General features: G+C 43.3%; 1 protein-coding gene across 2 annotated transcripts in view; it reads right to left on the reverse strand.

Annotated features, from left to right (window-relative positions):
- Positions 1–15,713, reverse strand: part of ERICH3 (glutamate rich 3) — a 68,209-nt gene that overhangs the window by 23,459 nt on the left and 29,037 nt on the right. For both annotated transcript variants that reach the window (XM_075003354.1, XM_075003353.1), the window contains exons 9-11: positions 15,148–15,334; positions 9,069–9,367; positions 4,306–4,542 (exon numbers count right to left, since the gene is read on the reverse strand). In XM_075003354.1, the coding sequence (XP_074859455.1) occupies positions 4,306–4,542; positions 9,069–9,367; positions 15,148–15,334 (723 nt within the window). The remainder of the gene's footprint in view (positions 1–4,305; positions 4,543–9,068; positions 9,368–15,147; positions 15,335–15,713) is intronic.

Consider the following 15,713-nt stretch of genomic DNA (forward strand, 5'->3'; position numbering starts at 1 on the left):
ATGGAAAGGATTTACTGGTGGCTTGAATTCCATTGCCACAATGTCATCTTCTATTTCATATTGTTGAGGCAGACTCTTGTCCATTGAAAAGTTGTCTTTTTTTCAGCATTGACTTTCAATACATACATCCTTTCACTTCAATAGCCAAAGAGTTCTGGTTCAATGAGCCATTGCTAGCTGGCTCTCTAAGAACAAAACCCTGTGCTCAGCGCACTGGGGGTAAATCAAAATTACTACAGATTATGATGCCAATAAAGTAAATGGATGTTAGGAGAAGATAAATCCTCCTTGTGGCAGACTTTTAGTTCTAGATCAAAAGAAATGTTTGAAGACTGAGTTTGAGTTCAACAGTGGTGAAATCTCACATGCTGTTATAGGGAGACTCTGGCCCACAATTATGACAATCTCATAAAATAAACTCACTTCTGGAGATTTCTCCCATCTTGAATAGTAGAAATCTCTTTAAGGAGACCAGTCATTCTCCAGAGACTTTGAGTGCACTGCAGTCAGAACTCAAAGACCACTCTGACTGTAGATCAAGGAATTCAAAGCCAGACCTACTGGAAATCCAAGAGTTTTGGAAGTCATTGTTGCAATTTGGCTCCACCCCTAGTTCATAACCAAGTGCCTCACAACAGCCCTCTGCTGACTACTGACAAATAAAAACTACAGGGCCCTTTCTGTCTTTCCACACTCAGTATATAAAGCCAGTGTAACTGTACATCTTGTCAACAACCACTTTCATAATACAGGGAGCAAGTTTAGAAATACTTGTGAGAAAGTATTTTCTGGCAGTTGGTTGGTGCTTTCTAACTCTTCAGTTATGATGGTGCTAAACATGCACCTTTCTTGACAAATCTTTATGTTTCTAATGGCATCTAGTTCCTAACGTCCTTTTCTCTTTCTCTTTTAACCACAAAGAAAAGAAGCAGTGACTCTGAACTGAGGTCCATGCCAGGTCAGTAATATCCATGAAGAACAGAGGCAAGCCCACTGACTGCACTTCCGTAACAAGTCTCATAGCTAGCTATCCAACAAGCATGATCATTCTGCTTAAAATAATTTCTCATTAGGGTTGCATGAGGAAGAGAACAATTACCAGCCCAACAAGTTAGTAAGGATCTACATTTAAAAAGCAATTGATCTGAAAACTGATATTGGGGAAAATTGTTTGCATGATGCTGGCAACTTACTAGGAAATACAATTTGTGTTACTATCTGGTTCAATTTATCCAATTTCATTAAACATGGCCAACAAAGCAAAGCTAACTAAAATAATTTAGGGACAGAATGTGAGAATCCCTGGGCACAGACTTTCAGAAGCATTTTGTCAATGAGAAAAAACAAATTTCAGGCATTTCTGAATGGCCATGCCATGCCCTTATCCGTGTGCAAGCCTCACAAGTGAGTACTGATAAACAGAAGAATCTCAGAGTTACAGGCACCTCAGGAATGGAGGTTGTCAGTAACGCTGCTATGTTCGTAACTCTGACTAAAAGACAGTCCAGGCTCCAGATCCACTAGCTGACACTCCAGGTTAGGCTTTAGTAGTGGCTGAGCTCCCTACTCCAACCTCAGCCTGACTTTGCAAGCCTGTCTCCCTCCTGGCAGAGACATGTGGAAAAAGGCACGTTCCACTGCCAGGGAACGGGAGGAAGAATAGTACATCCCCCTCTGAGGAGAAGGGGGGAAACGGTGCACACCCCACTGCTGCTCCCCTTTCGCTGGCTTTGGTGGCCTTGGCCATTTGCTGTAAGTAGCTCTCCCTGTGCATGACAATGGGAGTAGGGGTAGAGTGTGGACAGGCAGCCCAGAGGAGCCTATCCTTAAGATGCAACACAGGCACATTAGTGTCCCCCTCTGCCCCAATCCCCTCCCCTCCCAACGCTTTCTCTGCTCCTGTCCCCACGCACATCTTCCCCCAGTGGCACAGCACTGGTATGGGGCGGGGTGGGACCACCTTATGCTCACAGGAAGCAGCACAGTGCTGAGGGTGAGTGCAGGGCAATGGATGCTGGGGGTTGCATATGACCCCTCGTACACCCCCCCCACACACACACACCTCGCCACTGTAGGCACAGTGCAGTATTTGTATTTTATTTTTGTTTCTGCTGCTGCTTGATTGGCTGCATTCAGTTTCACATGAGGTCTGTAACTCTGATGTTTGCATCTTTGAGGCCCTACTGTATTTCAAACGGTTGCATGAAAGAGACTTAAGGGAAACACCTCTCTGTACCTTAATGACACCATGTGAAGAGTTGTGGTATTCAACAGTCAAATAAGAAGTATACTAATTTAGAAATAACCAAGAATCCTCACTGTTATGTGACACACACATACACACACGCGCGCTCTCTCTCTCTCTCTCCTGACCCTAACACAACTGATACAGCTCAAGAAGCAATTAATTTGGTCACAAGAACACTGATTATGCAAGACACTAATAAGCGGAAAACAATTTTTAGAAGTGTACTGATTGCCAAGGAATCAATAAATAAATTATTCCTGGTAACCATCTGGGAAATGAAAAATTAAGATTCCTTCTTATCATTGTGGTGATTTGATATGCAAACATATGTCAAACCTGGTTTGAGTTTCTGAAGACTTTTACGTTTTCTACAGAGAGCTGCAATTTTGTTCCTGAGAGCTGCTTTACGTTTGCCTATTTCACATAGAAATACAAACATGAAAGTAACATTTACATGTAACTTGAGCAAATAACTCACATATAAGATCTGCCAGATGGAAAACACCTGGGCTGGGTCTACACTTGCCCCCAACTTTGAAGGGGGCATGTTAATCAGGGCAACAGGAGATTACTAATGAAGTGCTGCAGTGAATATGCAGCACTTCATTAGGCTAATCCTCCCCCACGGCAACTTCGAAGCTTCAACCTTCAAAGGGCCAGCATGTGTAAAGGAGTAAAGGGACTTGGAAGTAGCACAGGCATTTCGAAGTGCCCATGGCTACATGCATACCAGCACTTCAAAGTTTGAAGCTTCGAAGTTGCCATGGGGGGGGCGGAGAATTAGCCTACTGAAGTGCTGTGTATTCACCGCAGCACTTCATTAGTAATCTTCCATTGCCCTGATTAACATGCCCCCTTCGAAGTTGGGGACAAGCGTAGACAAGCCCCTGATGAGTTAAAGGTTACACATCTCATAAGAGCAGGGACGTTAACCAGGGTCTGCTGGTCAAATCACAGCTAAAAGAACAAATCCTGAGTTGACATAAACTGCCATAGATCCAATGAAATTGAAGGAAGTGTGAAAATTTATACAAGCTGAAGATCTGCCCCCAAAATATTTAGTTTGTCTAAATTCCTCCCTAAATTCCCCTAGCAACTACATCTTCATTTCTGCTGCTGAACTAATCTGCAACATTGCTATAAAGCTATTCAACAGCTGGTGCCTTGCCATCCACAACTGACTGTATTTCCATCCTGGGTGTGAAGTGATTTTTCTATGTCTCTTATCTGTTACATTTTGCTAGGTACAATTAATATTTGTAGTTCTCAGACGAAAGGGACTATGGCAGGTTAAATGCCTACGATGCTGTGACACAGCTAATAATATGCCCGTCTTTCTTTCTCCTCACCCCTGGACGTGCAGTAATGCGACTGCAGACCAGAGCTGGATTAACTGAATGGATGCAGTGAGGAGGGATGAAGGGTTCTGAGACTCAGGAATAGTGGAGCTAAGATGGGAAGAGAAGGTCTGTGGTCTTCACTTCTAGTTGACTCCACAGTGAGCTACTGCAAAGCTAGGTTAGCTGTGGAACAGCCTGGAAAACCTATGAAAGGGGACAGAATCCACAGCATTCTAGGGCAGTGGTTCCCAACCTGGGGGTCATGAGAGTCTGTGAAAGTACTGCAGAGGGTCCATGAAAAAGAGAGAAATAAAAATGATCATATAAAATATGTTTTTAAAAAATTGCAAACTTACAATCAATTATTATTTTTAAATTAAGTATCTTCCATTGCTGTCCAAAAATCTAGGCTGTGGTTTCCTTTTTGATGTAATGAAGTGTATGTAGTGGCTAGAATTGGCTTTGATAGGAGTCCATGAACGGTTGGGGGGGGCACTAGTGAAAAGGAGGTGAATCATTATTCTAGGGGGTTGCCAGCAGCTCTGCAGGCCGTGGCTATTTTTTGATGGATGATGCCCTACGTGTCACTTTAATGACACAGTGTAATGTGGAGCTCACCATAAATGCAAGCTAGATGTACAAGTTGGGGCACATATAAAATGTAAAACACGGATCAGGTCAAGTACCCTAAGCCATGATAAGAAAAAAACAACTAACCTTGTTTATCTTCCTCTGAGTCACTGTTTGAGTATCCATCACTTTCATCTTTCTCACTGTCAGAGGCCTGCAGTGTTTTCTGTGATGAGCTTTTACTCTCCTTTTCATGGTCTAAATTATCTTTTTCATCATCTGAGGGTGACTTTGACATTCCATTCATTTGATCATCAGCCTGTCCTTCTTCATTAACTTCCTCATCCGATTTCTCTTCATCGGCTTCAAAATCTTCATCATATTCTGAAATAAAAGAAGGCCTCTACCGTGAGACAGAAAATGGAATTCATAACTACTTAAAGTTCTTATTAACCAGGGAGTTAACTCCATTAACCCTCTTTTTCCTTTGCATTTCCTCACTTCTTTTTACAATAAGAGAATATATGAAGCCACAGGAGGAATTGTAAAAGTACATTACCTCAAGAAAAGTCATTTTCTTTGTATCTAGAGTAACAGAAATGGAACAAAGCTATTCAGCGATCTAGCAGGTGTCATTCAGGTGCAAAGAATAAAAATCAACAAAGATAAGTCAGATAGGCAAATGCAGGAATAACATTAAGGAAGAAATCCCCATCAAAAAAAAAACACAAAAAACAAAAAACCATGCTTCACGGAAAATTAACTTAGGAGATAAAGCACCAGAAGGATAATATGTTCTATGTGGAAAGTCAGATAAAGGGGACTGACAAGGCTAATTAAAAGAGAGGTGTGCTGCAAAATAAATTAATTATTCAGGCTCAGTCAAAGGACGCTGTAGGAACACTATGACTATAGCACAGTTCTTCTAATATATTCTTTTTGTTACAGGGTGAATTCCTAACTCCACTGACACTAATGGTAAAATTCCCATTTTGACTTCAGTGGGGACAGGATTTCAACCCAAGCCTCTTACTGCGAATTTGATTCAGAACATTTGATAACCTCAGGGCTTTGTATGTAATTCCAAAACTGAAATCATACATGTTTTAGAAAATGTTCTCCACTCTGCCCAGAAAGAGTGCTAATTATATTCCCACAAACCTGAACATACATAAATCCCTCTCACAATACAATATTTACACTGCAACCATTAATTTGCTGCACAGTTTGCAGACAGGCAACAAAACTGTATCATGAAAGAGAATTGTCACATCAGACACGCTCCAGCTGTCCCTCGTGGCAATAATTTCTCACCTTTCAGATATAATTGTTCACCTCTTTTTCTTGTTGAAGTGACAAAATGCCAAAGACAGAAGGGAAGAGTATCTGATGTGGAACCAATTAGGCAAATAAACAATTATTCCACAATGAGAATTAAGAAAAATAAGTAAATTTATTTTCTACATTCAAATCAATTGAGATTCCAGCTGCCTCTGAGGTGCCAAGCCTTCTCAGTAAATTGTCAGAGAGTTGTCCACCCCCTGCAGGGATAAAGGGAAAACTAATTACAAAAACGTATATGTCGTGCCTAATAGAAAAGTCTTCTGAGGGTGCAGAAACTGAGGACGGGAGTAGAAAGTGTGAAAGTCCGAGAATATTTATTAAGAAATAGTATGATATACTAGAGGATTTACCCAGTGTTACTCAGGTCCTTAATAGAAATCATTTTTGCTTTTCTTCATTTAAATCATTGGTTTGGGCTGGGGGGGAGGGGGCTGAGGGGTTCAGTATGAAGGCTTCCAGGTAGAAAGAACTATCCCGAAAAAGCTTGGAGCCAGGTGAGAAGCACCTGTCCATGGCTGCTGCAGCTGGCACAGCTGGGAAACAGGGAATGTGCCCCCTGACTGGGGGACAGATACACACACAAACTAGCAGACAAAACTCTCTCAAATATGTAGTATGTGTCTGTCCCTTTCTCTACCCCAGCCCTCTGCTGCCCCCAAGGGTTATAGTTGTTCCAGTCCCCATCTCTGGCCCCATGCTGCCCCACCCCCATGGTCATTATACAGTAAAACTGTCCCTGCTACCAGACCCCGCCCTTTCTGTTTTATGAGAAACAATTGTATTTCAGGCACATCCCATTGTTATAGCACAACTGGACCCTTACTTGCTTTAAGAAGCTGCATACCAACCTTGGTGGTCCTGGCTTTTACCGATTAGGAGGTGTTCTTCAACAAACAGACTCACAGACAGACGGATGACTGACAGACACATTAAGGCCATGTCTACACTAGCCCCAAACTTCGAAATGGCCATGCAAATGGCCATTTCGAAGTTTACTAATGAAGCGCTGAAATGCATATTCAGCGCTTCATTAGCATGCGGGCGGCCACGGCACTTCGAAATTGACGCGCCTCGCCACCAAGTGGCTCGTCCCGATGGGGCTCCTTTTCGAAAGGACCCTGCCTACTTCGAAGTCCCCTTATTCCCATCTGCTCATAGGAATAAGGGGACTTCAAAGTAGCTGCAGTTATTTCGAAAAGGAGCCCCATCTGGATGAGCCGTGCGGTGGCGAGGTGTGTCAATTTCGAAACACCGCAGCTGCCCGCTTGCCAATGAAGCGCTGAATATGCACTTCAGCGCTTCATTAGTAAACTTTGAAATGGCCATTTACATGGTCATTTCGAATTCTGGGGCTAGTGTAGACACGGCCAAACTCTCTCAAATATTCAGCAGATCATGAATAAGGCTTCTCTTAAATAAGTAAATGAATAAACAGAAGGTTCTAGCAATCTTTGTATAGACAGATAGGGTATGTCTACACTACAGAGTTATTCTGGAATAATTTATTCCATGGTTATAATTCCAAAATAAACTATTCCAGAATAATGCGTCTACACTACAGGGAAGCCCCAAAACAAACAAAACTTGTTCTGAAATAGTGTCTCCATGCACAATAGAGCCTATTACAGATTAGAGCCCCTGGAAGCAGTGATTACAGGGGCTCTAATCCAAAATACTATGTCTACACAGCAGCATTATTATGGAATAACCTATTCTGGAATAGCTTATTTCAAAATAACCCCTATTTCCTGTGTACACAGCCCTTATTTTGAAATATCTATTTTTAAATGGGTGCTATTCCTTGTGGAATGAAGTTTACCAAATTCGAAATAAGCTGTCTGCTATTTCAAAATTATTTCAAAAGAATGGTTGCATTGTGTAGACATTTGCGAAGTTATTCGAAATAGCAGCCATTATTCCGAAATAGCTTTGCTGTGTAGACTCACCCATAGAGGGCAGCTTGGGCCCTGCACAGAGCTTTTAAGCCACCAAGGCGGCAGCTTGAGCCCAGTGGACAGGGGTGGGGGCGGGGGGGCAGCTCAGGCCCAGCACAGGGTGGCTAAGCCACTGGGGGGACAGTTTGGGCCTCAGGGGGTGATTAAGCTGCCACAGGGCAGTTTGGAGACCCCGGTGGGCCCTGCAGGGGGCAGTCTGGAGACCCCTGGGGGGCAGCTTGGTCCCCACGGGGGGGGTGCAGCTTGGGCCCTGCAGGGAGGGCAACTAAGCCACTGGGGGGCTGTTTGGTCCCCCCACAGGGCACCTCAGGCGTAGCGCAGGAGGGCTGCTTGGGCCCAGCACAGGGTGGCTAAGCCACAGGGAGGGTGGTTTGAGCCTCCCCTGGGGTGGTTGAGCCCCAGGGTAGTTAGAGTCCCTGGAGGGCGCAGCTTGGGCCACCTGCTGGCAGGGTTAAGCTGCCAGGAGGGGGTTGGGCAGTTTTGGGCTTGAGTTCTGCCACCACTTTTTCTAGGACAAAAGCACTGGTTTTGCTCCTCACACTGCCACTCTGCTGATATTATCCCCTCATTACAGGTGAGAGACTTAGGCACAGAGGGGTCAACATGCCCACTAATTCTGAGACCCCTCAGGCCTGATTTACAAATGAATTAGGCACCTGAAGTTGCACATATGCACCTAGTGGGATTTTTAAAAGCAATTCAATGAATTGGGCAACCAGTTCCCAATGACATTGACCTTAACACCTGCCTTGCCCCGCTCACTCTATTCCCTACACATTTGCCCTCGTCCGCCAATGGTGGGGGGACTAAGGGGGCACTGATTCAAAAGGGCCAAGGGCTCCCGGCTGCTGCTAATACAGGAGCAGCAGCACCCAGAGCCCTGGGCCCTTTAAATTGCGACTGGAGCATTGCAATGTCTTTTCCGCCACATGACCCCTTGAGCTCTGCCCCTTCCGGGAGCTTGGAACCAGCCCCTGCAACTTGCCCAGGAGCCCAGCAAGTCTGTTGGTGCCCCTGCATCTCCCACCTCAGTTCCAGCCTTCCCTGCACCCATGCATCCCCCTCACAATACGACTCCTGGCTCTTTCCCCATCCTTCTACACACACCCCAACCCCCACTTCTGCCTCTTTCCACATCCTTCTACACACACCTCAACCTCCACTTCTGCCTACTCCCACATCCTTCTACACATACCCCCAACCCCTCCACTACTGCACACTACAATCTGTCTCTATGCTAAGCGTTTGTATCACTGCACTTATGCTGTTTGCTACAGTCATGGTGTAAACAGGACTAGACATTTATTCTGAAAGATTCTAAAGCCCTGTTTTCTGTTCTTACTTTCTGTAACCAAGTACCACACTCAGGGGATTAAGACCCTGGGATTATAGGAACAAACACAATGCAAGAGACCGTCCTTGAGCCTCCTGCCTAAACAGACAAGATATAGATGGACTGGGAAGTGGAAGAGAGGTGAAGGTACATGCTTGAAGTCAGTGACTTCCTTAGGACTAGAGCCCAGTTCTCCTGACTAGCAGTACTGTGCCCTTTCCATTAGACAACTCTGCCTCCATATTTGTGTTCCTTAATGGTGATTTTTGATACTGCACCTTCTTTGCTAGCAGTTTCCTTGTCATCTTTAGACTCAACCTTTGGTCTTTCTTGTGAGTCACTTTCTCTTTTCTCCTCTCCAAGCACCACCTTGTCCTTTGCAGGCTCCTGACTCTCTTCATGAGATGATGACATTTCTGCTATTGAGTGTTTGATTGCCTCCTGCTCACTTCTGCCCTCACTCAGCTCCCTGTGCTCCTCATCCTTCACAGAATCCTCTTGCTTTTCTCCATTATCTTCCTTCATCTTTTTCTTTGGAGGAGAGGGTTTTTTGTCCAGGCCCATCGCAATAATACACCTAACAAAAACAACATAGGAAACTTGGAAACTACATGTTTTTCCTTCAGCAAACAATGGAAAGGTATGAAACATAACCTGACATATGCCTAGTTATTTAATAATAAAATTAAATACATTGTCCTGAGCCTCAGGTTAATCAGCAATAAACATGGGACAATAACATTCACCCACCTCTGCAAAGGACTTTGGAATCCTGGGATGAGAGATACTTCAGAGCAAATCTTAGCCCTGCTGTGGAGTAACTCTTTACAGCTAAATATGCCAGCTCCCAGTGGCCCAGCCAAGGGATGAATGAGTTGGATGTACAGGAAGAGAGGTAAATGGACTCTGTTGTGATAATGGTGCTAAAGATGTACCGTATCCTAAATGTGAGTTCTGCTGTAAAAAGTGAACGAAGGTTCATAATATGTTGCCATAAACTGTAACAACAAATGCAGCTGGGCAGTGGTACTAAAAGGTGTGAGAAAGATTAAAACTAGCCCAGACAAGAAGGCTTACAGCTATTACTCTACCAATTCCAGCTAATCTCCATCCACCACATGAGTGAAAGGGGCTCAGGCTTTAACAACAGCACTTCTAGCAGGTCTCAACTAGCTTCTCTCTTCCCCCAAGGACAGTTATTACCATCTAAGATGGCGTTAAACAAGCAGGGGTCCTTCTAAATGTTTTCTTGCCAAAGGGGAAAGGAACCGAGGATATTGTTAAAATTAAAGCCTCATAGAACACTTTGCATTTCAATACTCTAAGTGTTTTCCTCCTTTCCACATCCCTAATAAAATGTTAAAAGGATTTTAATAATATGTTTGCCAAGGTACTAAGTAAGCTAAAGTTCCCTGTATTCAAACCCTGTGCTTTGATAAACATTATTTAATGTTGGACAGCAACTCAGTTATGTTAACACTGTTGGCCCATATAGTCCATGTGAATTAAAAGATCACCACCATACATGCTAGGCTTCTGGGAGCTGTCCAGCTAGAAGAACAGTTCACACAAATGTAAGTACAGTCAAAGCTGGCCTGGCCGTTGGATGACGATTTGGGGCAGCCACCCCAGATCCTGAACCAGCCACCTTATCCGTCCTATGGATAGTGCCCAGGGCTAGTGACCATGTTCCAAGCAGGTAGATTATCTCCAGCCCTGGGAAAACCCCCTTGCATCACTGTAGCAAGTGTCTACACTACAGCACCATAATGGCACACTGTGCTAGCTGTACCACTGTAGCATGTATAGTGTAGACACTACCCAGCGACTCAGTGCCTTGACTTAGGGAATAATAAAAACCCCACTCTGCTTATTCCTTTTACTTTCCTTACGCCAACTGTTCTGGGACTGATCACTCTCACTTACTCTCAGCAGTTCCCCTCTCCCATAAGCTCCTTCCCATACCTTTCATTCCCTTCCTAGAAAACTGTGGCCTAGGGTCTTTTTCTTCACTCCCTTTCCAACTGCTCTTCTCACATCAGGCTTTAATGCAGCAATCCCTCATGCTAACCCTTTCTACCAGTGCTGCTGGGTGCCATGAGGTAGTCTTGTGACTTCTAAGGACAGGATTTCAGCAACTGATTTTGGGTATGTCTACACAGCAGCCTGATTTTGAAAGAAGCTATTCTGGAAGAAAACAAGAAGAAATCCTGTGGCATCCTACAGACTAACACATAATTTGGATCATAAGCTTTCACGGGCAAGAACCCGCTTTGTCTTTGCCTATGAAAGCTTATGCTCCAAGTTATCTGTTAGTCTGTAAGATGGCACAGGACTTCCTGTTGTTTTTGAAGATGCAGACTAACTTGGCTACCTCTCTGCAGAGCTATTCTGGAATAGCTTATTTCGCAATAACAGAGCTACACACAAATATGCATTTTGAAATAGCACTTAGCCGTTTCGGAATACAAACAACAGAGCCACTGGACACACTATGGCATTTTTTGAAAGGCTTCTATTCTCTGTCTTAATAGCCACAATTTTGAAATAGGTCAAAATAGGTGCTATTCCTCATGGAATGAGGGTTACCTATTTTGAAATAAGCCAACTGTTATTCTGAAATTTTTTTGAAATAGCGGTTGCATTGTGTAGATGCTAGCGAAGTTATTTTGAAATAAGGGCTGTTATTTAGAAATAACTTTGCTGTGTAGACATACCCTTTCAGTTTCCTTGGCACCAAAATGTAGGTGTGAATAATTATGTTAGGAGTTCTGTCCCCTCAGTTATTAGTGTCCATAACTTCCTTAAGGTCATTCAGATGCTGGCATTCCCATGTGCAGGTGCATAGCTATTTAGGGCTTCCAATCTGCACAGGTTAAACCCAGCATCCAGGCAGAACTTACTGTGTAATCAGGGACTAAGTCAGGGCTTGACCCATCACCATGAAAATCAGTGGGAACCTGCTCTGAACAGGGGTTGAATCTGTGGATTCAAAAATCACACACAAGATTCTTTGTGCTCACCACTTTGCTCCTACAAACATACAGGGATAAAGCATGACTTTATGGGATATGACTTGCTGGAGACGTGTAAATACAGCTGTCTCCACTGGAAACGGAAGCTAGAGTTGGGTGGGCTGGTGGGACAGGAAAGAGTTTCATTAATCATTGGACTTTTTGCAATATTAAATAATCTGAACCATATTTCCAGGCTCATATCACTTCAGATAAAACTAATTCATTTTCTTCTTCACACACACACACAGGCACTCAGAAAGGCTAATATTTGAGCTAGTTGGGTATTTACTGAAATCAGTACCTCCATCCCTAATTCAGCTGATTTTCTGTCCTCAGAGAATCCTTATCACAGCAACTACAGCATAACATTTACATGAATCATGCAAATGTTTGCTTGAAATGGAGAGACACAGGAATTTTTTCCTCAGAATTTAGTGCTTATCTAAAAAGTTAGTTTGGCTCTGCGGGGGCTTCTCTCTCTCTTCCTCTTCCTCCTTATCTAACTGTTATTGTTGTTTTTAAAATATTTTTATGAAAAGATAAAAAGATGAAAAATTATCCTCAACAGCAGTAGTTCCACTGTGTGACAGCTTTGAAAACCAGAAGACAGATTTTATTTATTACTATTATTATTATTGCTGAAGCTTCTTAGCATACGCGCCAGCTGTGTTCATGACATTGTCTTTGGTCATGAACACAACGACTGCTCGGTTGTGCTCGTATTTGTTTTCTATATCCTAGCCAATGTCCTGTATTGGCCTACTCTGTAGCCAGGGAAATGACCGTGGACTTCAAATGCAGAGGCAGCTTTTCCTCCAGAGTCTGAGATTTTGTTTTTATTCTTTTAATTATGTATCTAGCTTGTGTGGTGGCCTAGAAAACCATAAGAACACAAACTGAGTGTGAACTTATTTAATGATGTGTACCTGAGTCAACAATAGGTCTCAGCACTGGGAATGGCCCTCTGAGATTAATGGATTGTTAACTCTGGAACCTACAGATAGTTTAAATGGCACCATTGTTACTTATTTCACTGCTTATATTTAGAATGAACATCTAGATGGCACACTAATCCAACAAGACCAAACCACTTTCTGTGCCTCTCTGGTAGATAAAAGGACCATTTCCCCCTTCCCACACTAACAGATGTGCCAACTTCCTCCTGACTAACCCTCTGATCGAATCACACATCTTCAGTTTAATGCTCTCTGGCATATTGAAAACAGAAAACATGGTTGTGACCCAAAAACCCCTCAGCATCAACTTGCAATAGAGTTGCAAGAATATCCTGATTCTGGTTTGTGCTTTCTGGTTCAACATAGAATGCCACGTGAGGTCTTAAATGAAAGACAGGGTCACACCTGTTCTTAATATCATTGTGAAATGTGTGGACAGTTACTATGTATGGAGTAAGGTGGGACTATGGAAAAGATGTTTAGATTCTGTATCACAGCCAAAGTGGAGAAACAACTGAAAGATGTTTATTCACCTGTACCTGTTAGTACGCAAATCAAGCATGGTAAGCCAACATATTAGCAGTATTTACAAACAAAGTCAATATAGATGTGAAATCAACATGGGAGCGCACATAGCAGAGAAAAAGAACCTTGTCTTGAGTTACATTTCAAAGGTTTGCTGAACTACATTTGGGTAACAAAGGAGATCCTCTCTCATCCTGTACCCAGGCAATAAATAGGCAGTATGTTGACATTCATGAAAACAGGAGTCCAATCAGGTTGGGCTGAACATGCTGTAAAAGGCTTTGGGTGGTATGAACTTCATTAAACAGGAGGTTAATCTACTAGGTAAGTGAAACACCTAGAACGTGTGTTATGGTTTTATTTTATCAGTAGCCCTTGTTTCCACTGACCTTACTCACAATCTCTTGAATCTTTGACAATAAACTTGTTTTTGCTATGGCTGTGTCTACAATTGTACTTCTCTTTTGAAAGAGACATGCAAATGAGGGAAATTGAAAATGCAAATAAGGTGCAGATTTACATATCTGGTACTTCATTTGCATATTCTTTCAAAAGAGCTCCTTTCTGAAGGAAAAAAGCAGTGTAGATGTGGCTCTTTCGAAAGTAAACCCCATCTTTGAAAGAACCTTTCCTTTTTTTTTTCATAGGAAGAGGGTTCTTTTGAAGATGGGGTTTACTTATGAAAGAGCCACATCGACACTGCTTTTCTTTTTCAAAAGAATATGCAAATGAAGTGCCAGATATATAAATCTGCACCTCATTTGTATTTTTGGTTTCCCTCATTTGCATGCTTCTTTTGAAAAAGAAATGCAAATACAGACACAGCCTATCAGTGCTGTGGTATTAATCAAGGAGCTGACCCTGAGTTGAATCCTACAACCTGCTTCCTTGGGCACAACTGACCCTGGTATTGCTGTGAGTGATCAGGGCAAGGGGGCTGCATACCACAGGGAAATGCTGTGAAGGGACTCAGGGACTGGGATTCACCAACTGTTAACTTCATGTCAAAGTGAGGACTGGTGTAGGCCAGAGGGGAAGATTCAAGAGTTTGTCTAGACCAGGGCTGAGCAAAGTTTTTATATGTCAGCCCCCTGCCCCCAAACTGTCTAATGCAATCCAAAATGACAGAACTTTCAGTAATGTTCATATGAAAAAACCCACCCTTTTGGCACATGTAAGACAATAAGTATGTAGAATGTAAAAACGTTATTAATTGGCACATAAATATGAATACACGTACATGAAAACAGTAACATAGTTCAACATTTTTAATGAGATGGATGATCCTGAGACCCACAGCTTTATGAAATTTCATGCCCCCCATGGGGCCCCACCCCCACACTTTGCATAACGCTGGTCTAGACTACACAGAAGATCAACTCAGTCAGGGTCAGTCTTCTGGGGTTCAGTTTTGTGCACTTGGTAGAGACAAGCAAAATCTAACTAACTATCTGGAGCTGTCCGTCAACCCTGGTATCCTCAATATCGCGATGAGTAAGGGAAGTCAGCAAAGAAACTCTTCTGCCGACCTCCCTCTGTGAAAACAGCCAGGTAAGTCGATGGCAGATAAGTCAATTCTAGCTATGGGGGAACTAGGGGACTCAGTCCTGGATACTCTGAGTGTTATCACAATAGTATAGTGTTAAAATCAACTGATTTCAGTGTGAGAGACCTACCAGAAGCCTACTGCACAAGTAGATCCAATATCCAGATGAGATAGCTGGTTTCAAAATAGGCAATAGATCCCCATTCGTTTGAGCTAGTACCTGGGCTCTGGTGAGATCAATGGGTGAAATGTTTGACAGATGTTTTTCAAAAGGTGGGGGGAAGTGTTGTAACCTAAACACCTGTGAGCATACCTGTAGCAAGGAGAGGCTTTGTCCACGTTCACGAAGCCAAAGTATCCGTGCTTGCCTCCCAGTCTTGCACCCTTGCGATGCTTGTATTCGCAGCAGGAACTCAGCCTGTCCACCTGTATCCCATTGAGGAAAAAGGTGAGACTGAAGGGGAAACCGTGGTGCCGTTTTGAGGTAAAGTGAAAGGTCTCTGCAAGTGGACAAAGAAAGAGGTTACTGCTCTACTGACAATCTGTCTCGGGTGATCCCCATTTTGTCTGCCTATGTGCCAAACCTATGGACCCTCTCAGAAGAGGCTCTTTACCTCTCGTCTGCAAAAGTTCATTATGCTGTAAAATTCCATCTGCTGATATCTACAGAAACCATCCTTGTCCCCAGCCCCACAGCAGCATCCTGGAGGTGCTGTAACACATCTAAGGTCAGCTAGGACCATTGTCACTGCAGCCATGCTAAACTTTAGAGCTGTAGAAGACTGGAACCCAGAGCCTCCCATTTAAAAAAATACAGGCTCCCTACCACTTGATTTACAAAAAGGCATCCATCCCTCAGCTGTTAGCTAGCAATGCAGG

This window comes from Carettochelys insculpta, chromosome 9 (genome assembly GCF_033958435.1).
Source record: "Carettochelys insculpta isolate YL-2023 chromosome 9, ASM3395843v1, whole genome shotgun sequence".
Lineage (NCBI taxonomy): Eukaryota > Metazoa > Chordata > Testudines > Carettochelyidae > Carettochelys > Carettochelys insculpta.